General features: G+C 36.7%; 1 protein-coding gene across 6 annotated transcripts in view; it reads right to left on the minus strand.

Annotated features, from left to right (window-relative positions):
- Positions 1 to 27,414, minus strand: part of NTNG1 (netrin G1) — a 156,485-nt gene that overhangs the window by 24,848 nt on the left and 104,223 nt on the right. For 3 of the 6 annotated variants that reach the window (XM_058843174.1, XM_058843175.1, XM_058843176.1), the window contains exons 5-6: positions 24,655 to 24,681; positions 14,677 to 14,742 (exon numbers count right to left, since the gene is read on the minus strand). In XM_058843174.1, the coding sequence (XP_058699157.1) occupies positions 14,677 to 14,742; positions 24,655 to 24,681 (93 nt within the window). Of the gene's footprint in view, positions 1 to 14,676; positions 14,743 to 17,597; positions 17,614 to 19,321; positions 19,410 to 24,654; positions 24,682 to 27,414 lie in introns of those variants that run through there. The other 3 variants (XR_009278022.1, XR_009278021.1, XM_058843177.1) reach the window with 3 other exon arrangements.

Genomic DNA, 27,414 nt, shown 5'->3' on the forward strand with positions numbered 1-27,414 from the left:
AGATTTAAATCAGTGTGTGGTTGGTAAAACATGACAATTTGATGTCTGTTCCATAAAACTGACAACCACATCTAGTTGTTTTTCTTCTGAAATTGATCAGATAATTTGTTCAAACTTGGAGAATATCTGACAGTTATATAATCAGACTGAGATTTATTCAGAAAATTACGACATAGTGAGGGAAACTCAATTAGTTTTGTCAGCAAATATAAAGGCACTAGCTTGCGTTTCCAGAAAATGTCCAAAGGTTTTACAAATACTCTTGATTCAGCTAAAATCAAACTAGTTATATGCTGGGCTCAAAAAACTACTCATTAAAAGAACATTATTTGTCTTATAATGTTCAAACCTGAAATGATAGGAAATACTGAAATTAATAAGCAATTGCTTTGACAAACTGGTGTATATATATTACTGTAAAATTTGCTCACACTCTTGTTGAGCAGCTTTTGTTTTGTATCTCAGCTACTTAATATCTTTTTTAAACCCACTGTATGGACATAGGGTTTTCTTGATTCAAATTCTATGCAGAGAACCCTACTGATTTCTGTTTTCAGGTTTTTTTCCCTTGTAGTTTGGGTCACTGCAATATTTCCAATTCCTTCACAAATTCCAGTGGTTATTTTGCCAGTACCTAGGATAAGGTACAAGGTGGTGGTAACCTTCTTCTGCACATGGGGTGCAAGGCAGAGGGAGACCTCTTATTTCTGAGTGTGTTGTTTGGGAGGTAACTAGGATGTGATTTGGTGAAGAATTAGTAATAGAGAACTTTGAAACTTGAAACATTACTTCACTTGCTTTCTGCTCTAACTCTAACTGCCCAATAATTCTGTGAATCATAACTCAATTAGAAGCAGCTGGAAAATGAGAACACAGTCAACAACGACATGTGAAAAGTATGGTTTAGATGCCCTGCCAAATACAAGCAGGAACTAGCTGGTAGGAGCTGAGGAAGTCCAGTTTTCTCAGGTTGCACTGAACAGTGCTGCCCATGCAAGCTTCTTTTCTCTTCGTATACTATCTTTAATGCTAATTGGTTAATTATCACAATAGTTTCTGAAATTATTTATTGGTTTTCTTTCCAGATATAATTTGTTGAGTTGTCACAAGTCCAGCTTTTCTGATTCAGAGGTACTCATCACTTGGAGAGGCAGCAGTAATCTCTAGCATTATTGCCTTTTTATTTTTCAAAATTTATTATATAATATTTGCATTTGGTTTTGAGTATTTAGAGCATTTGTATGGCTATTGACCAATTTTACAATATTTGTGTAATTGGTGTCAGTAATTAAACTTTCTTGTGCTTCTCAGTCATAAGAATCAAAAGCAAGCTCTTGTAGAAATTTGTCTTTAATGTGTGTGTTTAAGAATGCAGAGAGGCAGCGAGAGAAGGTGAAAGAAAAATGTGAGAGGACACTCCAGAGTTTCTGTAAGTATACAATCAAAACTGCTATAAAGAATAAATCTTAAGAATTTAGTACAAGTAAAATTTGCAGTAAAAGCCTAATCCTGTATATACTGAAGTGATATTTCTACTCACTTGTTTACAAGACCTGTTAACCAGAAGAGAAGCAAAATATATAACTAAGCATTAAACGTGTTCTAGCACCACTTAATGAAAATTTCAGCTCTTATTTTTAAGGATGTTAAATATACTTCCATTTTTTTCCAACCATTAGCTTTCATCTAGTTTTCACTAATTATTACAGGTACCAAGCCAGTGTTTTGCAGTGTATTGACCAGGGATAGTTTAAAGGTATGAAAGCATAATTAACTTAGTCAAGAAGCTGAAGTTTAGGACAGAAAAAAATGAACATGCAGAGAAATCACCTTCTTTCTTTTAGAAGGAATTCTGAATTTGGAAGCAATATGCTGATGATCTAGTATACAAAACTTCACAGTTGCCAAGACACTTGTATTTACCTATGTCAGCGGGAGCTCCTCCGGGTGATAGTGGGAGAGAAAGAGGACACTGAAAGTGTATTGAATGAACTGGATGGCACAGTCAGTGCCCTCAGCTGGGAGTCTCCCAAGCTTCAGGCATTATGGCACTGGTACAGCCCAGAGCTTTTGCTCGTTCTCTGCTCCCAAGAATTGCCACATGACAGCACACGGACGAGAGGCAGCGGAGCTGCAGGAGAGGGGCGACTCTCAGAGTTACTTACGTTGACAGCCCAAGCTGTGCCAGATATATCCCGGCAGACATTTATCACATTTAGGCCCTGAGGCTCCCTCCTTACACTCACAAAATCCTCTGTCATTACAGCGATCATGGACTGAACCAAAAGGGTTACAATAACAGTCTGCAGAAACAAGACAACACATACACACTGGATTCAGGTCTACATGTGGAAATAATTCATTCAATACCAATAAAGGGTGCATTTCCAGTGCTAAAGGAAGACTGTCTATTAAGGATATCTAGAATAGTGAATATAATTACTACATGTCCATATATTTGTTTGCACGTGTCATTTCAGGAAGAGACGTTTTATGATGCAAAGAGAAAGAGTAAACAGAAAAGATATAAAGGCAGGAGATACCACGGTCTTTGAGGGTAAGTGATTGTTACAGATTCTCTTTGGCAATAATATTTTTGGCAATTTAATGAACATTAGAAAAGCTTTGTATAGTATGGATATATCCAAGTGCCATCAGGGTGAATGTTTCACTTTATTAAAATAGGCTTATCTGTATTACTCAATATTTTCAGAAGTGCCGGATGTCTTTACAGGGCTATATAAATGCACTTTACTTATTTCCAAGATAGTCTTCCTTTATAGGTTTGAGCAGTATAATAATTTATGTGAATATTTGCCATTAAATCGATGAGATTGTATTTATCAGTGACATTAATAAACCTTTTGCGTATTCTGCAATGAAAAGCTTGAGGTGAGCACTAATGTAATGCAAAACCTTTACGAACGGGCTTTATGCAGCCATTTTAATTTCTCTCACCTCCCAGCGTGCAGATGGAAAATGCAGTGAGGCTCATTCCCTGCTGTATATTTTTCACATGTGTTCAGCTAATTAAAGAATAAGTAGGGTAACACATTTCCTCCCACAACACTTTCTGTGTTGTTCATTCACAGCCCTTTTCTTTAATGTGATTACAATATCTGTGTTTAGCTTTCAGCCAGCTGAACAATGGCAAGAAGCTCACAGGGCTCATTTTTGGCACTCCTGTTCTTCGCTTTGGTTTAGATTTTTTTTTATTTTCCAATGAAGGATTCTCTTATTTGTATGTAGACCCATGTAGACCCAGAGTAACTTCACTGTTAACTGAGACCACAGACCCCTTTTGGAAGCATCTGATCTCTGCTGCTTCCTGATTTGGGGCAATCTTCTGAGAGTCTGGATTTATATGTCTGTGAATCATACATATAGGAATACTTTGATACTACATTTGACATTATTCCCTAGCATTAGGTTAAATCTCAGTGGTATCATAAATTTAAAAAATAGAGCTGGACTGGGAAGTTACATATGTATATATCTCCAGTGAAAAAACTAACAGGAAAAAAAATTACTAGAAAGACATTTGTCATCTGTTGTCTCACTGTTTATTAACTATAAATTACAGATGGCACTTTGAACATTTGGGATGCTGAAGAAGAATAGTTACCTTTGGCAAAAGGGTTCCACAATAATAATAGAGTCAATTAACTGGCAACATTCATTAATGAAGCGGAAAACTGACATGCCAAAAATACTGTGCAAGGCTGAGTATTATAGCAAACTGCATGCCATTTGAAAAGCTGGGAATTCGAATGTTAATCAGATTTATCACATGTTTATGTAAACAGGCATAGACTTGAGATACATTCTGTACACAGGAAGAAAAATTTGCTTGAAGATTGTTTATAGAAAACCTTGAAAGACAAAAGCTTATAATTACATTAAAAACAGAGGGCCCAATTCTTAAAAAGTTAAAATTCTTAAAAAGAATTCTTAAAAATAGCTTTGTTATACATAATGGAGCCACAGTAATTTAAACGAGTATTTGTGAAAGAAATGTATAGCCTGTGATACTGGATGTTATGTTTTCCAGAGAACAAGACCCTGAACCAGTGAAACCTTTCCTACTCACTTCTATCACATAAGCACGTGGGAAGTTCCAGGCCATATTGTGCTATTGAAGGAAAAGTAAATAGAAACAAAGCTCTAAGCCAGGGCCTTTTGCAAAATTAGTAGATCCAGTCAGAACACCCAATAGACTGATTCTAGCTTCCATCTTTCCCAGTTGATACCACAGTTACATAACCTACAGAGGCCCACAGAACATCCAGGGTCACTGTCCAACACAGTATCACAGGCTGTGGAACACTTCCCAAGGCCTGCCAAATACTTAAGATATTAAGAATTAATGTCTTAAGACATTAAGAATCTCAAAGGTCACAATTTCACTGTGCCACAAGGAGGCAGTAAGTATCTCCAATGCCCTTACAACAACAGGGCACTAAATAACACTAAACTAACACTCGCAGATCACCCTAATAAGCAAACCACACACAGGTTCCAGGATGGGGGAAAAAGTCCCTGCAGATCTGAATCGAGAAATAATTTTTGTCCTAACCTTCATCTGGAAACTATTTGTAAGGAAAGGAAGATAACAGAAACTGTAATCTGTTCACTGGGGTTCACTCTGTCAATATGATGCTTCAAACAAAAACACGATGAAAATAAATCAAAAAGGAGGTGGGCAAATGGGCTGAGGCTTGCAGGCTTGCTGCTTATCAGTCTGGGCTGATAGTGGCTACAGGACAACCCCAGGGTTCACTTAACCACTTGTCATTAGGGCTTCTGGTGTTAACTGAAGCTTAATCTGAACTGATGGCAAGGGTGGCTTTGTTAAAAGTGTGACAGGAATCACCAGTTCAGTATTTAGACTGTGAGGCAAAGGCCATGTTTTATTACTCTGGGTCTACTTGGTGGTTTCCATGCTATTCTTGCTTGTCAGTGTGTGCATTCACTGAAAGTGACTAGGGCTTTATCAAGAAATAAAAACCTTTTCAAGCTGTTAAATTCTTTTTCACACCGAATGAATAATTTTTAACTTCGGAATACCTTGATTTATTCTGAAACTGCAGTTACCCATTTCAGGTAATTTTGCGGTTAATGTACAAATCCATAAATTTTTGATATTTCATTTTAGGAAATAAAATCTATTTTGCTTCTAAAGAAATTAAGGGCATCAAGAATTTAGATTTAAGCCCACTGTATAATACATTGCATTTGGCTCACTGGTAAAAACCTTCTCAGTACTTGAATTCTTTAGTCTTAAAATTGAAACATTTTACATTTTCTCTGTTAATTTAGCATCAACTAAGATTCACAGATTTGTTATCCATGTACTTACCATATGTATTTCTGAAAACTGTGAAGCAGTTTTGATAAATCAGAGCCAAAGCCCTATTAGCTGCCATTAAACTAGCTTATCCAAACAATTGTTACCTTTCTACATATATGGCTGAAGAGGAAAGAATTAGCCTGAAAAAATATCTTTCATACGGGAATAAGACTTGCACATATCACTGGAAATCTGCTTATCAAAATGTTCATGCCAACATTTCACTTGTAGTTAAACCACAGAACACTGCTTTTAAACTTGGAGAAAAGAGAAATGAGCGTTTCCAATAGAGCAAGACTGTGCTTGACCTAGAAGGGTGGTGAATACATCAACTCCCTCACAGGTGAAAATACTCTCCACATTTTGCCCAATTAAATATTAGGAGCCCCAGATCAAGACAGCACTTTAAGAGCAAACTTCTCTGTATTCTGAAAAGGGCTTAGTGGAATGTCAGCAAATGTTTCACATTGCCTTTTTTTTTTCCCCCGACTCTAGCTAAATAGAAGATTTAAAAATTTTATTTCCTCAGTGTCTTGGCAATTTCAAAGTGCACAGTTGTCTTACCATGACATTTTAAATATATAACTCATAAATTAATTTTAAAATTACTTATTTTTGGCTTTTTGTTTACTAACTTCCTTGTCTTATGTAGCTACAGCTGCTGTCTTAGCATTTCAGTGTATATGGGAAAACAACATACTGAATGAACTGATGAAAAATTCCAAACAGAGCAATTTAGTCATATTCATTAGGCCTGTTTAGGCAGCTGAAATTATACAGTCCTGATGTCATACCAATGATGTCTGTCATCTACATCAAATAAATATGTGGGACAGTAGTTTTTTTCCAAGAAATTTGATTGTGTTAATCTCCTCAGCACAGTCATACAAAATCATGACTTGCCTACTAAAGTTCTTATTAGCTGTGACTAATTACTGGCAAAGGAGATCATGCATGTCCTGAATGCATTGCCAAGCAAAGTTAAAAGAAGGACACATGAAATGCAGTGCATGGATGGATCTGTGTGTTTATCACAAGATAAAAATGTAAATCTGTCAAGTTACAAACTCAAACAAATAATAGCCACCTAAATAGTTTCTGGCTTGAATCTCGGCAATGGATTATAAATGTATTAAAATATAATTTATTCACCTGTAGTCTATTTTGGTTTTACAGTAACTGCTAACTACTCTGCTTCCTGGAAGATGGAGAGAAAAAAAAAAATCACAATGAAAATCCAGAACAGGTCCTACTGATGCTTATGTCTATAAGAAACATTATACGATTAAGTTCTTCTTCACCTCTGTTTGTTATTAGAACAGTGTCTTTCTTTAGTGGCTATCTGTTAATTACTGACCATTGTACAAGGCTTCCTTTAATGACTATGTTCAGGCTTCACCTAAAATGTCCTCACTTTGCTGTATACTGTCTGTGGTGACACGAGAACAATGCATATTCTTCTAGGGTGATAAAGATCTTAATTTTTTTCCTAATATGCTTTTCTTATTATGTTCTGACATTTTCTCTAATTCTGCAGTTTGAATATTTATAGCAGATGCTTGTTCTAAAGCAGTTTTCACCTAGGAATCTCTTTTCTAAACTGACATCATGTCACACTGATTTGACAAATTCTGTTCCTAGCCTCATGGGCATCATTTCAGTTCCTCCTCTAAGTAGAGGGGAGGTAACACTGTATTTGCAACCCTGTGTCTGGGAGCAGAATTTTCTGTAACATGTTTTTGTTAAAATTAATGAATAAAATGGGTTAATAGAGATCCCTTCCCATATCCTCTGGATGCAGCTGGCAACTTTTGTAGGTCTCCAGGCAAGTATTCAAGAGTCCATACTAGTAATTGTGAAAGTCAAATTGGGAACAGGTATTTAAGATTCACCCCCTTAATTTTCACATGCAACCCCCGTGTGGCTCCCTTCTGTGTAAGGACAGAACATCCAGTGTCTCAGGGGCTTCTGGGGAAGGTCCACCAAGGACCTGTGGCCAGAGAGGTTCGTCATCATTTATGGATTCAAATGCCTCCTTGGGGCTACCAGGGCAATAGAAATGAGGTGAGAAGTCTACACAGATGTTCTGATCCATTGAAAAAGCTCATTCTGGCTGAAGTGGCAAGTAAGCAGCAGTGGTCCCTAGCAGCTGCCAGGAGCTGAAAAGGCACAGAAGAAAAGGCGCAGTTATCCCGGGACTGACCTATGCACACATTTTCATCGTCCAGCTCTGCAGAAGCATTTCTGAAGTAGCCCAGCCTGCATAACTCGCAGTGCTGACCTCTAGTGTTGTGCTTACAGCTCACGCAAATGACCGTATTGAGCAGCTCGATGTAACTGCACCGGTTGGAGTGCCCGAAGCATTCACAGTCTTTCAAGGAAGAACAGAAATGTATACAAAGTGTATACAGCAGCAGAGTAATAGCACATTACATGCTTAGTAAAAATGAACCATGAGCAGAAGTATGAATGAATGGCACATACATGTTAATCAATGTAACATGGACAGCAGCAGATGTTTATCTGCAATGGAAGTGGAGCTGGTTTCAGGCAGGTTAGCGTGACCCGACAACCATGGCATGACGTCGGAGGTTAGCTGTTGGCAGACCTGATGGAACTGAAGCATTTGCAGTTGTAAACCTTTCAGGGTTACTGGAGGCTCAGTTTCCACAGAGAGAAATGCACATATTTTTGTGCATTTGAGATGAGTATAAATCAAGACCTGGGGAAAAACCTCCTCATATTAACAATATTAAATTCAGTGGACAAAATTGTCAAACTTAATTATGATTAAATCCACAACTGTAAGTAAAATAAAAGGTTTTTTTCTCTGACAGAAATGGCAAATGTTCACAAATGCTATTGAACTTGGGGTGCTATAACTGCTAGGCACCTTGAGAACCAGAGTGTTTCATTCCATGGCAAAACAAATCTCTAGTTTGACAATTTTGGCCAACACCTCCTAAAACAATTAACAGTGAAGGAAAGGAAGGAAGACTTATTGGAGAACTACATCCACTGTACTTTTGAGGTAAGCATTAACCGTTTTTTGAATTCTAAGATGAAGAACAGTTGGGCCAGGAAAGATTATGAAAATTCTGAATTTTGTACTTATTAGAAAGCATGCTTACTGCAGACATCTGAAATGAAGTTGGCATGACAGCCACTTTAAAAAACCCCTTCATTAAATATAGAATGCTAGTGCCTTTTAGTCTTTAATCACAAGCAATGCTTGGCTTTATGCAGAACAAAGAAGAAATCAGAAATGTATCAATAACATTATAGAAGACACAGCTCTGCTTTGTGTAGAACACTTGTGTAAGCCTGATCACTCAGCTCTTGGGATTTTGAGCCCAGAATGAATGCAGGAAAGATTACTAGGATGATGAGAGAAGTAGTTTATTTAAAAAGTGAAGACTAGGAAAATTTGGCTTGTTTAGTCTAGGAAACTGATGATAGAAGGTATCACTGGGCTATAAATACATTAAGGAGCTAAGCCTTCTGCCGTGCAAATGGACAATACTGGCACAAGAACAAATGGGTGTTAACTGGCTACTGAGAAATTTCAGCTGGAAATTAGAAGATGGTGTCTAGGCATTGGGGCAGTGGGGTTCTTAAACACTTTTCATTTGTGGTAAAACACACTGATGCTTTAGAGATGTAGTTTATTAACAGGTAGAATAAATTACAGTACATTTCCTGCAATAACGGAGCACTGGGTGCAGTGACTTGGAATTGCTTTGAGGTCTTGAAGTTATCTTGTAATTAGATAAAGCTGTAGCAGAGGGTGTAAAATGTTTCCATATATGACATAGGCCAAGTCTCCTGGGGCTGCCTTTCCTCTGGTATGCTCCTGATTATGCTGGGGCACCTGATCATCCCCCTGACTGGTGGCATAGGGCATCCATCATATACCGTATTTGAGCCTACCTGTATTTTTTGAAAGAAACAACAGTCCCAGTACATGTTTCTCAGTATGCTCTGCACTCCTAATACATGGGTATTTCTTTGGCTTTTGTCTGATGTACTGGACCGTAAATAGACTGCACTGTAAATAGATTAAATTTTTTTAGACACTTAGCACAACATATGTTTCAATCTTGAGAGCTGCCTTTCTGCTGCCAGAAAACATTAATCCATTTTACATATACGCATTTAGTTAACATATATATCTTGTTCTCTTCAATGTTATTCTGCTAAACCAGTGTTTTGTGGTTTGTGCTAATTTGATAATTTTGATGCCAGTAACTGCTGGAGTACAGGAAAACATTTGGTGTATCAGTCTCAGTATGAGACTCAATTGACACAACTGAGTTGGGAGGAAAAAAATGTTAATGTTCGTTGTCTTTTTCAGCTGGTCAGTCTGATTCAGCATCTCAGCCAGCCACCCTGCAGCATTTCTCCCCAGGTATATCCATTTTGCTCAAGTGAAAACTGCCTGTGTGGAACAGACAAAATTTAAATGTGGAAACTAGCACTAGCAAACAGGAGTCATGGAAAATTGGTGTGATTATGTTTATATGTTTGATTTTTAAAGTTAGAAACACTGACTGGTGATCAGCAATCTGATCTTTCTGAATCTTGGATTCCGAAGCAAGGCTGTCAGTCTTTCTGTCTGACAAAGGACCTGTCTTGTGCTACCAACAGAGAATTTGTTTTGGTGAGATAATACTGTACTGGTATGTTGGTCAGACTTGTTGCTAAACATTTTCATACTCCAGGTGAATTTAGAGGAAATAACTTGCCTGTATACTATAAAGAAAAGATGACTATGCTACATTATCTTTTGCATTTAAGGCAGCAGAAAGAAATTCAGAATAGTTTATGAATGAATGAATGACTGCACTACTTCCACTCTGAAGCTGCAATATGACCTTCAATATTACTACTACACATAATTAGCCATAACAACAGTACAAGAAACAAAGCTGCACATCAAGCTTTTCACTCTGTAACACAAGGCTTGCTCCAAGTTATGATTTGGAGTGAAGAAACATCTAATAATTATGAAGCACTTGGATGTATGCACACACTCCGAAACATATGCAGAAGACCTGCCCATGTTCAGATGTGGGTCATCAGTGTGAAAGGTAAACAATGAGACCAGTTCTTGAACTTGGTTACATTTCTATGGATATTGCTCTTTTGTAAAAACTATGATGTGTGAAACAAAGTCTTTGTCTCAAAGTGAACTAATGCTCTAGGAATCTTGATCAGATTAGTAAATATTACATGGTGCAGAAAAAACCACAGTTAACTTGAAAACAGTCCAATATCTGATCAAACATTAGCAGTGGAAAAGAACAAAAGAAAATAAATGGCAAATAAGGATTAAATCAATTATGTGATAATGTTTGCTTCCCCCCTGCCACCCCATTGTGTTATTAGTGCAATAATTTTTTGCTGTTGGCCTGGTCATTTTTGCATCCCTCTGTCCTTACAAAAACAAGCTATATAAAAAGTCCTCCTATGATCAAAATGGAATTACTTTCTCTAGTGGCTATATGAGGTGTTACTCTAAACTACTCAAACATAGCACAGAGAATTGCATTCAGCACCATGCCAGCTGGGAAGCTGTCAGTGCTGCATGGCCCCTCCAGCCTATCATGTGGTTCACCTTAACCAGAAAGTATTCTACTTGTAAGACCTGTCAGAAACATAGCTTAGGGTCTTTAGGCACACAGCTCTGGCTAGCAGCCTATAGCACTGTCACACACTGGCAAAGTCAAGCAAACACTGAAGGAGATGGGGGAAAAGTATCAAAATCAGGCTGCACATGGTTTACCAACCATTGTGAAATGACATGAGCTTCTTACAGTGTTAGAAAATGCTGTTTGCAGTTCTGAGTACCACGTCAGAAAAGACACAGATAAGCTGAGTAACAATAAGGAGTGGATGGTTCAGAAACTAAAATCTCACAGAAGAGGCAATGACAGCTAGATAGGTTTAATGTGAAGGAAAAAGGGATTGCCATGTTGTGATCATTGTTTTTGGCTGATTCAGGAACTGTCAAATCCCTTGCAGACTCACAAAAGCATTGACTTTCTGAGCCTCCCTGATTATTTTCCAATGCAATGATTTTACTGAAACAATCTTGATTCTGTTGCAGAAAGCATGATAAAATTAGCCACTGAAGCAGGCTCATGAAATTGATAATTTAATTGTTTTGTTTCTATAAATTGAACACTGCCCCCATTCTGGTGCTATGCACTTACATCTTTGAGATAACATACTGTTATTGTGGGGACAAGGTTCAGCTGAAGCTTCAGCTACGACCATTAAAACATGAAATGTCATCACATGAAACAATGATCAACACACATGGAAGTGTAACATAATTTCTGAACTATGACATGTTGCATGAGACAGCTATTAGTGTCACTTTTTAATTAAAAGCACAAAGCATATTCATTAAAAGTGCATTCACAAGTCTTTTTTCTTTTCCATTTTCCAGTCATTCTGTGTTCCTCCTCTATACACTAAGGCAAACAAAAGAGATTTCATTGTAACCTTAGAAATTACCTGCTTCATAACAAACACTATGGCTCATTACCATGATCTCATCAAATGGGTCAAACTAAGTTCAAACATTTCTTAATAACCCTTTTCCTTGTTAATATGTATTTCATGAATAATGAGATATTCACAATAGTTGCAGAAAGACAAAACATCTTCATACATACTCTTTACAGATAAATTGATGAGGAAAAACAGTGAAAAGATCTCAGGGTTCAGACTGTGAATGATAGATATGCAAATGAAACAGGTTGCCTGTAAGTCAGAAAGAATATTGGCATCCTTTACTATGTCCATATAATTCCATTATTTTGATAGAACACTGGAACATCAGTTCAAAATGTAATGCCTGCACTCTGAATTTGCACACTTACAATAAAATGAAGACATAATGCACACTTACAATGCATTAAAAGACACAACAATGCATTACATTCCATGGCATTTACAGATACTTCTTGAGGACATGGACAATTGATGTTTTATGGATTGTTTGCCCTCAACTAATCTGCTTATGTTTCCTCTTTTAAATTTATGCATATCACTGAGGAAAAAAAGACTCTAGTAAACATCTGCTTTCTAGGCAAGGATCTGATTCATACATTTAACTCCTTTAAAAATAAATGCCATGTCACGTTATTTGCCACCAACAACTGTCTAAGAAGCATATTTATTTTTCTTTGTATGGCTTATGTTTATGTGACTTAATGCTTCTGTTGTATTCGATGAAGATGCCTCACCAGTAAACTAATGGGTACACTCCACAGATATTCCAGATTCATACAGTGCAATGTTTTCACAACACAGAGCACTATGGGATCACTGTATGAATCCTAGAATTCCTACCTCTCTTGTGGTTTGCAACTTGAACAGAAGAAACAGTTGACATAGCTAATTTGGGAGCAACTGGATAGGTAATAAAATGAACAGCAAATTAGAAAAAGTATCATATAGGAACAAATCAGTATATTAAAATAAACATCTTTATTCTCTAACTTTTAAATTTAACAATGGTTATTTTTTTGTAAGGAAAGGGTAAGGTTACAGAAAAATGAGTTATACACTGTCAATTATTGAATCATTTGAGCTGTGACATCCAAGATCAAGGCAATTTAATTCACATCTATGCACTTTGGCAGGTTTGTGTTAGAGGTTATTTGGTGATTTCTCCCAATCCATGACAAATGATTTATGGTAACCAGAGTAGTCTGAAAAGGGTTTGATTGAATTTGAATGCATATTTTTTCTGGCCAAACAGTATAAACCTAAACCCCACAATAAAATAATTACATATAGCCAGATTTGTGTAATTGCTCTTTTCATACGCTGTCCTTAACTGAAATGTTTAATCTATATGTTAAACACTGTAACAATATGCTGCAAACTGCTGAATACACAAAAGCTGAATAGAAATGCTTTGAAGTATTTGTGTTTTGTGCTCCCTACCAAAACATCAAAACTAAATTTACTTAAACTCTTATTTTTGGGGAAGAAACACTGAATAATTCTCTGCTGTTCAAGACGTATTTTGCAAAGAAGTTAGGTCTTAGATCACACACAGTATAATTAAGCAATGAAATCCATTAGAAATGCTAAGTATAATTAAATTGAAAATGTTTTGATTTAAAATTCTTCTGAGTAACATAGGCTAATCCTTACAGAGAACAGAGGAAAAGCCATCAATCTGGGTGTTTTTTTGGTTTTTTTTTGTTTAAAAAAGACATGCAAAAACTTGGAAAATACAATGGGAGCTAAATGAAATTGGAATACAAGGTATTACTTTATCACTGATAGTTAGTTTTAAATATATGTGAATAATCCAAACTGAAGTACATTTCTAATCCTTATAGAAAGCACAGATTAATTAGTATTTTCTGTTTTGTTGGGTGCATAGAAACTTGCATGTATAACATGATAGATTTCACATGCACATGCGTATGTTTGATTTGGCGGTTGTGATCTGTAGATTTAACAAGAGCCCTTCCAGTGTAATTCCCAACAGATTCCCAAGAGATCTTGTTTAGTTTAGTGGCCATTTTCTAGATTGCCTTTTCATTAATTTTATTCTCCACCTCTGTGTGTTATAGCACAGAAAGGACACCCTTTGAACATGAAAGCAAACCACAGGCCAGATTTCTGCAGGGACTTTGGTGGGAGGAAAGGGCAGTAAATAAGAACAGAAGGACATTATTTTTATACTGAGCAATCACTTTGAAATGTGAAGTATAGCTGAATACTTCTTCAACTAACAAAAAAATTTTAGTTTTATTAGTCAGCTTAAGAAGTAAGTTTGTTTCTTCCAGTGCTACTCATGCCAATTTTTTGTGTAGCATTCCAATTGCAGAAAACCTCGGGTCTTTCCTGCAGAGAACTTGCTTGTATTATGCATGGCATGAAAGCTGAGAATGCTTCTCAGCTCACTTGGGAAAATGAAGTGGAAACAAGACATTAAAAATGCTTTTGATGTTGACAATGACAACCTTTGTTCACTTAAAAATCTCAAAACTTACTCAAAATACAGATTGTGCTATCTAAACAAGTACAAAATTATCTTGGGCTTTCTGTATATCACAAATTTTAGTCTGTATTTCTACTATTCCCGTATTTGCAGTAAAGTGCACAGTCTGAGTGTTGGAAGACTCCCTTTTCAGGTGAGGTTTGTTTTACAGTTATTTTCTCACAGGATAGCATCACTTAGCACCAGAGAAAAATGAGTTGGATTATCATCGTTACTATTTTTGCCATCACGTGGGACTCGTTGAGAGCAATTTCAGTACCTGTAGACCACTAGGAATTTTACAGCATCCTACCTTGGTTTGGTTTAGAAACCTCAAGGGAAGAAATATTCGGCCATATCCTATCAAACTTTGGAGGATCTGCATGCATCAGGAAAAATCAGGTTTTGTTATTTACATCTGTGATATTGTTCTAAACAGGCAAGCATATGGACAAAGACAGATTACACACAGCTATTACTGGACTAGTCTAAGTTGCACTAGGACAGAACATGACTCCACAGTGAACAAGAAAACAAGCAATTGATGATTCCCAAAACACCAAATGGACATAAAATACTGTGCATAACAATTTCTCTTCTGTGGCTTAAAATACAATTTTTCATGACGAGACGATATCATAGGCCAATATATATGGTTCTAACATCAGGAACAAAACAGGAACATATTGTGTTAAATCTGCTCTGCAGAGATAAAACGACAGTATCAGACAAATATGGATTTCTTACCAAAGACACATATCTTACTGTAACATCCTGTTTCAGGGCCTTTTGAGTGAATTACATATCTTGTTATCAGAAGAAATATATTTACCAGTAGAATGGGCCTTTTCTTTGGCTCTCACACTTTTGTGTGTTTCTTCTATTTCCTATCACCTCTGCTGATATATTTTACAGCTTGATTTTTTTTTTTGTCATGACATTAAATATCTAAATTTCTTGTAAGTTTTAAAAAATGTGTTACTTGCATGAAGCATTTTGTGTGAGCAATAGAATTAGCTGTGTCTCTTTAGAGCTTCATCCGCTTTGATTAGTGTGTTATGGGGCTGAGCAAGTGAGGAATGACAACCCTTAAAAGAATGGTACTGGAGCTGAAAGTGAAGGGGACGGGCTTGTGGGGAAGGAAAGAAAACTTGTTTCTCCATTTCCATCTGCCTAGCTTTGAACATCAGATTTAGACCATGTTTTTATCATTTTCTCTGACTACTGCAGTGGTTGTGTCTTGTCTGAAACAAACAGAATTCTTCTGAAGGGTCACATCAGCCTTTGCTGTGGTGATACTAGTGGGGAGAGAGCTCTTCCTTCTCTTCTATGTATGAGGAATTGATCTGGGTAGTGAGTAGACTGCAGTTGTTGCAGCCTGGTTGGCATCAAAGGGCTAGGCCTGTATATCTTTACCTAGATGGTGAGTTTCACTGTTACATCCATCTCAGTGGAAATCCTGTAGGGAAGCTATGATAAAAGGACTGGGGCTTTAAACATCTCATATAGAAGGAGGACATCCCAAAGTATCTTCTGACCCATTTGTCAAGGGTGAAAAGGAATTGTCTGTGTGGGGCTGTCTGCCCCTAATGTCGTCTCACACAGAGAATAATTAAAGGAAAGGATGGGGACCTGCACTGTGCCATTTGCTGTTAGGCACTCTTCTGCAATTGAATGGGTCAAGTTGTAATTTAATCACATAATTACATCAGATTCTTTAATTTTTGTCCTTTTTCCTTATCAATCAAGAAAATAGAAGAAAGAAAAACTCAAGTCAGTTTGATAGATTCTCAGTCTATTTATTTGCTAACATCAACCTGCCTCTACAGGTCAGATCCACCAATTCCCACACATAGGAAGTGCAAATGCCCCAGTCAGAGTGGATGACAAAAAGTATCTCCAGGCTGTACCTAGTGATGACTAGGTGGTGTGCTAACCCGTGCCCCCTCCACTGACAGACTGCTACCACAAACCTGAGAGACCACCTTCCTCCTCCTCAGACACTCACTGACAAATTACTTGTGCAGTTAATTCCCTGTTAAAATTCTGGTAGATTTAGGAACACTTAGACTTGACCTAAACATTTTAAAGTGACTGGACATTAGGCTTAACATAAAAATCAGGAGCTAAGAAAGGAAAAGCAATTGTTATGGACTATGTTGTCCTGCTGTTCCCTGAGCCTTTTTTCTTTTAGCCACTGTGCAGCATCAGAGTTGTTGCAGAAAACTGGTCACATCTCAGACTGGAGCCTCCAATATCCTACTTGTGTTCTTGAGTACTGTGTGGCACAACTGCTATAAAAATTCACATATATAGTGGTCTTCAACTGCAGAGACCTAGGTATTAATTTTACCTAAGTAAAATTAATAGTGTCAAGGCAAGGATCTGATTCATACATTTAACTCATTTGTAATGCCTTTTTGGAATGGAATGGAATTTGTCATTTCATAAACTGTAGGTCCTATATCAGTAAGTCAGACACTTTACATAATCAAACTGATATACTCAGTAATATTTGAGATATAATTTATCATGATTATGATTTCTCTAAGTAATATCATGTCCAAGTAAAATCATTCCTTGTAAGACAGAAAAAAAATTTCATATTTCTTAGAAATCCTATAAATGCTATAGATCTGTGCTTGTTTTAGTAAACTTACTTAAAATGAAGGCTGTGACTTACTGCAAAATAATTAAAAATTCCCTGACCCTTTAAATTAGATAACACTAAACTGAGTTTCTTAATGGGCACCCAAACCAATAAAGAACATATTTACAGTGCCTGGAGATTACCATTTAAGTATTATTACTAGTGATTATTACTGGTTATTACTGATAATTATAACCATATTAGAAGGGACTCCTGGAGGTCATTTATTTCCACAGTTTGCTCACGGCAGGGTCAACTTTAAAGTTAGATGAGGTTGTTGAGGGTTATATCCAGCTGAGACCAGCTGCTGCCTGGTAATGTGGTTAATGCTCCTGAGACTTAGTATTTCTGTTATGTGCTGTTTTCAGTCTTTGGTAAAGAGGATATATTCTTCTCATATCCTCTGTTCATGGCCTGTATTTCCATCAAGATTAGATGTTTCTTGATAAAGGTCTTTCTTCATATATTTGATTTTTTTTTTAAGTGGCGATGACTTTAAATGCTTTATCTGAAAAGGTAGGTGAGATGTCCAAGTCCAAGAATGTTGTCTGTCATTCCCACATGTACATTGGAGCAGATGAGTCATCCCTTGAACAGACACTGGGAAGATTCATTTAGCAGCTAGTTATTCTTTCACAGCAACCTGTGAAAATATTTCTAGTCCTTGGTGATTACCACTAAGGGCTTTATTTATAGAGAAGTTGACTAGATAAACCAATCTCTTCCAGAACAGTTCCATGTCTGGAAACTGCATTTTGTAATTAGAGTCATTATATACCAGAATAATAAATTAATCTTGCTGTAGGTATTCTATAAGGTGAACTATTTTGAGTGACTGTAAAATATTCCACAACAGCTATTCTAACAAAGCTAAAATATGTGAGAGTTTCTAAATGTATGTTTGAGTGTTAATATTTAGAAGTGAAGCTACTGTAGGCATCTTTAAGAGTGGAGGTATGCAAGCTGTGTGACTGAGCAGAAAATCAGATATGACATTTTAAATTTGCATTGGATATTTTTGCATTTTTAGTTACTATTGTTCCAAAGCCAATTATATGTAGAAAGTAACTATTGGAAAAAAATTTTACTTTCATGAAGTAAGGAAAAACTTACTGCATTATATTTATTAGATGTATGATAATTTCCTTTTTCTCCTCCCAATCTTTTATTTCCTCCCTGATATGCAGTATCAGAATTACTTCCAATATTAAATGAAGAAAGTCTGTCTCAAATTTTCACTGGAAGTACAGTCTGCACCACGGGCTGTATCATGGTTTCAAATTGGGGAAATAAAGGAAATGAATGGGTAGTTTCAGCCTAATTCCAACCAGACAGCTGCACGTGAAAAAAAACCTGTCAAGATCTTGGCAGAAATTAATGGGCATTTTGTTGGTTTCTCACTCCAACCAAGTACTGCACTGCCAATAAAATTAAAATGTATTCCCAGTGAGAGGGGCTGTCTGCTCAGGGATGAGAGAAGAGGTGATGGAGTGCAGGAATTCTTTGCTGCTGCCTGGGCACCTGTGCTCTGCAGCCAACAATGTCTGATCACCTCCTCAAGTGATTCTGCTGGCCCAGCCCACAAACAGTGCATCTGTTGGAAATTACTACTCATAAATCTGTAAGTCTTAAATAATGCTCACTAATGGCAGACAGGGAGCACTTGTGTTGGCTACTATCATTATTAATTTAATTTTTAATAACAATAAGGAACCCTAGTGAGATACACTGATTAAGATGTTTTCTTTCTTTCCATTTAAAATAAAACAAACAAACAAAAATTAAAAATGTATCAGTATAAATTTAATGATTCAGTAGAACTTCAAGTCTCTAGCCATAGAAAGCTGGCCGTGCCACTGCCTATTTTAAGCCATGAGTAGGCAGCAGTAAATATCTGTTCTAAATTATAGATGTCTGCTGAGGACAGTGGACATGACAGTTGTTTTAGGTGCCAATACTGAAAAAAAAAATAGGATTTTAAAGAAATAATGTTCACTGAAATTACTGGCTGATTTAGTAGCTGCTGGAGTAATCGAGTGTGTTTATATCACATTGTATTCCACCACTTCTTGCAATCATCATATCATTGTTACGGCATTTCTATCTCCTTTGGTCTTTTTCAAGTTATGATAATCTACCTCACATAAAATTTGCCTTTTATCATTTCATTAAACTGCAAAATCTAAATCACTGAAAGAGAGAAACACTGATTTTTTTTTTTTAATCAACCCTTTATTTTATTAAGTTAAAAAAAATCCTTGGCTGATATTTGGCAATCTTTCTTGGAACAATGTAGGAAGTTTCATACCTGCTCCTTTGAAGAAAAGAAGGATTCTGCATAAATGTGAAGATGTGGTTGTTTTATTGTAGCTCCTCAGCCATAACAGCTTTTATAACTGTTGGAAGAATTTAAATGTAATTAGTCCTTTATGTGTCCACTTGTAGAGTAAAAAAGAAAGTGATCTTTATAGAGGCTTAAAAAAATAATCCAAGGATCCAACTCTGGAAACCTTCAGATATCAGAAAAAAAATACAGCTGATTTGAACAAATTGTTGACTGATTCTCAAAATAGTGAGGGCTGAGGGAATTCTTCAATTTTAAGTATTTCCACTAATATGTTTATAGAAGTGCACCCTGAATTCAAGTATTTTGGGGATGAAACATTTAGGCACCTTCTCATAAAAAAAAAAATTTACTTTGTTGATAGTTTGCAGGGGTTGCTATTTTTTATTTGGACTGGTTCTGCTTTTTCCTATAAAAATGCTAAAACTGGCTGATTGCCTGGAATTTCTGTACAGTAATTCACAACTGATGAACAGGAAATTAAGATTTTTTTCAAAAAATCACTATGCTGATTTGGAAACCTCATTCTTTGCTTTAGTCTGTAAAATTAACTGATTGCATGTCTTAAGGAACAGAAAGAAAAAGATGAGAAGGTAACATAGAAATATGTTTTTTTCCTGGCAATTTCTCCCCATGCTTTGTAAATAATTAGATTTTAAAATATCTTTTTGGATTGTTTCTACTCTCTATAAACTTCCTTGAATAACTGAGCTCAACTTGCATATTGCAAGCACCATGTGTTTTGCATGGGTACCATGGTACATATGGGAATGTTGGTATCTTATTTTCTAGAGTGTCCTACCACTTGATTATTTGTTAATGGTTAAAAGAAAGATAACTATGAACTGAGTAATTTTCTATATATTACGGCAAATCAAAAAGCATTGAAAACACTATTTGGTTGATTGATTTAAACTAACTCAAGATGATGATGGAAAACTGGAAACAGCAATGAGAAGCAACTCTAAACTGTCAGTGGCTGTGTCTATGAGACTGCTGAGCACAGCTCTTCTTATCTGTTAAAATTGGTGGATCTGGCAAAACCAAAACTGCAACACAAGCTCCCCCAGGTCCTATCCCAATGAGCTCTCAGTGCTCCCTGGGGCTGCACTGGTGGCTTCTGACCCTGCCCTCAAAATCCCTGCAAAGAGGCAGCTTCTACTCTGTGCTGGGCTCAGCTCTGCTTCCTCACCTTCAGGGGTCACACCCTACCTATACAGCAGGAAACTGGCTTTGTCATGACTCCTACCACGTAAAACTACCCACAACGGAATTATTTGGAATGTAAATGTCTCTCAGATCCAGTATTCAAATGAGCACATCATAGCACAAAGGCTGTTTGTACCTTCTTTCAGCTCAGTAATGTTTTAATATAGTGGAAAATCTAATTTTTAAAGCAAAAGATTCCAAGAGCTTCAAAGCATTAAAGGAGGGAAAACAAATACTGGCTTGATATTATAATCAGTTATCTGATAAGGTGATTGCCTTAGACTGTAAGCCTGATTAACAATATTATTTATTAGAAGGTCAGATTTGGGTAAAATTAAGTTGAAATGAGAATATTTTGCTTATGTCCAAAATAATAGACACTGTCTGAAGACAATATTTGAATGTTTTAAGGAGATAAATATCTTAATGGTATCTCAACAGTACAGCTTTCTGTAAAACTTGACCTCAAATAATAATAGGAAAGTAATGTACAACCTAGTTATGGATGTTTATGCCCTGCTGACATGTGTTGGGTATAGACTCTAGTCCAGAGCTTGGCATGGTAATGGCTTTGATTGAAGATTCAATGAGAGAACTTCTTGGTTACTGCAAGAGGGCAAAATCAGGTCCAAAATACTTTGTGTTGTTATTAAAAAACAAACAAAAAATCCACTAGTATTTGCTCTCACCACCTTTTAAGATATATATTTACCATATTAAAATTTCATGACAAATGTGAAAAACAAGTAAAGCTACACTCATCCAGACACTATTTTAGCTCCAACAAAATACCTACAAGATTTTTCAAGGTTAAGAAAATAAAATAAGAAAGTGCCCATTCAGTCTTTTTTTTTTTTTTCCACTTCTGCGTCTTGCATTCATTATCATAAAAAAAAAAGTTATCTTAATTTAAAATTGACTGTAAGGAAGAACAAAAACATAGAGAACAAAGCAAAAAATACTGTTTGATTATTGTGATTGCATCTTGCACTTGGGTGCATGGTCTGTCTCTAAACTCTGACTCATCTGCCAACAGCAGGCTTTAAGGTGATAATCACCCACACAGAGCTATTTGCACATCATGTCTATCCTATCCTCTATCGAATGATACCCTTTATAACAAACTGTTTAGCATAATTAGTGGAGTTATGCTTTACAGGAAAAAAGATAGAAGCAATTGTTTAGAAGACTCAACTTTTTGAAGTCATACATTTACAGATTAGTAATGTTGGTATTTGGTCACAAGAATGAATATTTTGATGCACTGTTCTATGCAAAATTGCACAATCATTATTTTAGCAAGTAAAATAATGTAGTTTTCAGAATATTTACATACCATATGTAAGCATTGCTTAAAATCATGAAATGGTTTTGGGACTCATTAATTGCTAACACTTTCACCAGTATTTTTTCAGACATGGCTGAAAAATGCTGAAAGGGACAGCACTGTAATCAAGAATGCTGAAAATTATCAGAGAACCTGTTATTCAACTGATACACAACAGCAGGTACAAATGACCTTAATGGGAAAGCTCTGGGGGTTGGTTTATTTCTTTATTTCTTTATTTTTTTTGTTGTTAGCTTTGTTTTCTTCTAGATGATCAGAAAGGATGTTTACTAATGACCACTCTTTGTGTTCAAATTTTAGTGATGAGCTGCTTTAATACAAAATCCTTTGAGGTAAAAAAGGAAAATAGAGAATATTACATACATGTGCACACAGGTGAATATATTTTATTTTTCTTTGATGGCTTTCATTGCAGTCTTAAAAAAGTGTTAAATGAACATTGTTTGAGGTGGCAATCTTCTTCTTTGCATGCTGGAAGTGTTTCTAACCCTCCTGCCCCAACCCCATCTTCTTTACAAACTAGAAAAAGCTGGGAGCACACAAAAGCCAATAGCCCCCTATAGGTGTTTGCTGCCAGGCAAAATGAAACCCAAACTGTATCTCCTGAAAGTAACTTCCTGTCCCCAGATGGGAAAAAAAATCTCTGCTGATATGAAAACAAATACTGTGTTAGCATAGACAAAACAAAAATCATGCAGAATTCATTAAAGCAGCCACAACTAATTAATCTTGTTTGGTTTTGTGCGTTAATTTGACTTCTGCTAAATTCTCTTTGAGAACAGGATTAATTTATGGTTTCTATCCTTGTTTAACAAAAATTCTGCTATTCCTATGTTATAAGAAAGATATTCAGAACATTAAGCAAGTAGAGTTATTTCCCCCGAGCTATTTAAGAAAAAACACATGGAAAAAACAAGCAGAGTATCAGTATTTATGTGTGCTCATGAAGACATGCTCATACTTCACCCTTTTCAGGTAAGCAAAGATATATGTTCAATTTTACCCCATATCCCAAGACATTTGCAACAGACTAAAGATAACATATAGATTTGCAGAAACTCTTGTATTTCCTATAGAACGGTACACAGAATTTTCTCTGTTCATAATAAATAGACTGTACTAATCACTGTGTAAAATATAAAGAGGTCAACAATGCATCCTTTCAGCTCACCATTGTTCAAAAGGTATTTGAGTTTCCCTATTAAGTTTTCAAAGGCCAACATCTGCTGATGCTCAGAAGTGATAGATGTGGTGACGAAGGCTGTATGGAGTGTGAAGTGAAAACACAACCATATAGACCATGCAACACAGTACTAAGAAACTACAGCACAATCAAACTTCAAAGACCTATTTCCCATTCATCCCATTTCTGTTATTAATGTTATTAATGGCAGGAATATTTCTGAGAATGGTGACATAAACTTATTCTCTTTCATTTAGTTATTTTTTTTTTTTGTAATGAAACATATATAAACACAGCTTTTGAAAATAGCACATCACTATGAATCTGAAGACGTACAAATACCAGAGGAGACACTAGAGCAGCAAAATGACATTATTAAGATTGAAGGCTTTCATTTGCACATTATTGTCATTGATGCTGTTTTTCTATTTAAAGCAGAAAACAGATGCTATGGCATTCAGCTGTTAACACTGCTCACACTTGCAAGGGAGATAGTTTTGATGGCATTGAACTTGGCTGTCTAGAGCTTAACAAATCAGGGCTATTCATGAGCTTAAGTAAACTGAGTTGATTATAAATTGATAGTCCTGACCCTGCATTATAAGATGTGAGACAGTTTTACCCAAATTATTAAAAACTTTTCACTTGGATATCAAGTATGGCGAATTGCATTTAACAACTGTGATATTTTATAACTGTGATTGTCCTTGTATTATGCAAGTTGTGCCCAAAGTAGCTGCAGAGCTGAGGCTGTGGGGAATATTCTTTCCTTGAGCCACAGAAGGATCCCATTCCTCCCTCCCTGCTTTATTTAAGTAATGTGCCACGACTGTGTGCACTCCTCAGCTGCGGAACTCAGCCGAGGCTCACAGCTGTGCGCTTGGTCCCTTCACAAGTTTTAAGTAATCATCTATTTCATTGATATAGTAGTTCTTTACATAATGGTGTTATAGTTTTGTTATAGTTTAAGAGTAGTATTTTGGTCCTTTAATTGCATACAGGAAAGCATTTTTCTGTGAAGGAACACAATTCTATTTATTTTGTGGAGTAAAGCCGAGTTCAAAGCCCTCTAGAGTTAATGCAGATTCCAGCAGATACGCTGCATTTGCTAATCTGCTTCATAGAAATGAAAGCTATTACATTTATAAACTTTTCCATTTGTTCTTTGAATTTACACACACGTATACATATATGAAAATTATTGGTCCTATACTTCTGTTATTAGCAAGCACTTTTCTTCAAAATGCTCAACAAATATTTACTCTGCAACAGTGTCTTAATTCTTCATGTCGCACTCAGTTTTACAGGACTCAATGCTCGTCTGCTGATAAGGATCGATCAGAAAATCCAGGGCTGAATGCAGATGTAAGGAGTGACATTGTCTCTGACCACGTAATCACAGTTACTTGTTAATGCCAGAGAGGAAGGCGGATACACAGCCCCTGCACCACAGGGCATGCTGTCAGAGAAACATTATCTACACCAGAAAGGGATGTTGGGAAATCAGATCTATGAAGCTGAATGACAATGCAAAACAATACTGGTTTTATTACTTACTACCAATACTGGAAATACTGGGTATACCTGCAGAGAAAGAAAACACAAAGAAGTGTAGTTAGCTGCTTGCTGTAGCTGGCTGAACTATTACATCTAAGATCCTGAAAACATTTTCAGAATATTTTATCAATATATAGTTAAACTCAAGCATCTGCTATTACATGCCCAGTCCCTTATAAATGCAGAGTCTTTTAGAATTTTCAGTATGGGGCTGCAGGGACCACTAAAATGCATTGACAGATGGGATCTATACCAGCTCTCTGAACTTCATGGATTTGTTCAGAACAGTTCTGTATTTCAACTAACCAGCCATTATGTTTAATGCTCTAGATAAAAATATCAGTCATGCACATATTATGCAGATCTAGGAGAGTAATTTTACCAAGGGATGGCTGCACTGCTAACTGCTTTGGTCAGCTGCTTAAATCAGTTGGTACCTTCTGCTGCATTAACTGTATATAGCTATTTTTCCCTTTTTTACCTGACAGTTATCTAAATTAAGCTATGTAAAAGAAATGTAATTAAGTGAAACAATCTAATGCAGTAGGTTGGCGATATTGATTAAACCTCTCATTGATTTCTTTTTTGCTGCGTTAATTTCAATTCCTAAACTGAATTAATGCAAGGAACCCATTCTAGAGGCAGGTGAGATTTACCATAAGAGGTGGGGCTGTTAAGGAGTAAAACTCCTTTACTGGATAAGCAGTGTGGGATATCACGTTGTATAATGCAATCCCAAGAACTAGCTTCTTGTCAGGTGTGTCCTGAAACCTAGGCTTTGTGTGTAGCAGAAAACCATGGATATGAAATCTTTCCTGAAGTGCCATGTTCTTAAGATTAAATGCCATTGTTAATGGTACTGTGGCTTATCACCTGGGTTAGTCAGAAACTGCAGATCAGTATTGAAATCCCAGATATTTGCATCCTCTTCCTTAAATACAGTTTGCCTTTTTAAAGTTTTGTTGACTTTTGTGGCATGAATTTTGTTGCAAAAATCTGTCTGTTTCTCCATTAAACATCTGCTACACTTCTTTCAACATCTATCTTGAAGTTCTCCCTTAGAGATGGCATGGACCTCACTGCAATTCAGTGAAGCAATGTTTTGAGAATAAATGATATTCAGAGGTTGCTTAAGAGTCAAGCTGGGAACCATCCTACCGTGTGGCATGGCTAAGACAATGCTGAAGTAACAGAAATTGCAGAATGGGGACCAAACCCAGCTTTTTAATATTTCATCACTCAGTCCTGGGGCACATGTCAGAATTGCAGCTCTTGGGTTTCACATCCTATGGCAGCTGTGGCCTGGCAGAGCACCATAGACAGCACCTGCTGCTCACCCAGCCCCACACTCAGATGCTGTTTGCAAATTTAATTATTTCTGCCTCTGCTGAGATTAACGAGTATTTTCCAAAATCTTAGCACCATGAGGTATCAAAAGTCAAGTGCAAATATCATCATAATAGAACAATGTGGTCACAGTTCTAATAGCAACAAAAAGTGCTTTTTTTAGTTAGGATAATTAAAGAGAACATCTATCTTATTTTAAATGTCAAAAAGAAAATAAATTTTCAAATAGTTTTGCCTGAACTTTCAATAGCAGCTTGTTTTAATTTTTGCAAGTCATTGTAGCTGGTTTAAATTAGCAGGATTAGTTTTCCTTTAGGATTAGTTTTCCTTTTCACTCATGGAACCTACACAAATATTAGATAAAAGACAAAAACTGTGTTCTCGCACTCACACTTTCACTGTGAAATGGTATTTGTATTTCTTCTGGGTATACTCCTCCGCCTCAAACCTCTCTGTCTCCTACACACACATACAAATATCCTTTCCTTTCTCTCCTGAACAGATTGTAGCAAAGGAAGAGGTTTTCCTGCAAGTCTGCTCGCCTCATATTATTGTACTTCAAAATTTTCAATGAATTCACAGTGATAAATGCTTCCTGGGCAGAGAATAATGAACACAAGATGCCTGCTAGCCTGAGGGCTCTGTATTAACCTTGCAAAGATATCTTCAGGTTCTGTTTCAAAAGCTGTTTTTCTATTTCTGTACAGAGTTTCTTTGTTGGTGTGGTCTTCTGTAACCAGACTGGCTTTTGTACTACCAGGTATTCCTGTGTGAGGTGACTGGCCTTGATGGTGCATTACTTATGCCCTTGTTACTAAAGAGAGTGAGAATGACACTTCTGAGTTTGTCTGGAAAGGAGCTGCTTATGTAGGGCCACGAAGCAGGATCTATTAACACTCTGTGAAAACTGCACATATGATGGGGAAATTATTCTTAGAAGGAGTGTTTGTGTGAGATCTGGAGTTACATATTGAGGCTAGCTCTTGAATTCAGCTGAGCCATAAATGGTGCAGGTCCTTAGGTAAGGAGGCACAGGAGGTGTGATTCTGCTCTCTCTCTGTCAGTGTGCAGGCAGGCGAGGGCCTGAGCGCACGGCTCTGCCTGTGCCACCACTGCTGGCCCTCAGCTTCAACCTGGGCTGCTGCATGGCATGGATCGCTTCCAGTCAGCCTTGTACTGAAATCTGTGAGTACTCTGCAGCAGTGGAGTGATGGGAACAGGTTAGAGAGATGAAGGATCAGGTCCATTACCTCCTTTGATGGACAGTTCTATTGAGCAAGGTACAAAAAGGGATTGAATTTACATCTATTCAATTGTTAAACCAAAACAATGTTCAGCTTAAATTATCTTCCAGTTGGAATCACTGGGATGGTTATTAATGGTAATAGATTTATAGTGAGGGGATATCAAGAA

Source organism: Poecile atricapillus, chromosome 7 (assembly GCF_030490865.1).
Source record: "Poecile atricapillus isolate bPoeAtr1 chromosome 7, bPoeAtr1.hap1, whole genome shotgun sequence".
Classification (NCBI taxonomy): Eukaryota; Metazoa; Chordata; class Aves; order Passeriformes; family Paridae; genus Poecile; species Poecile atricapillus.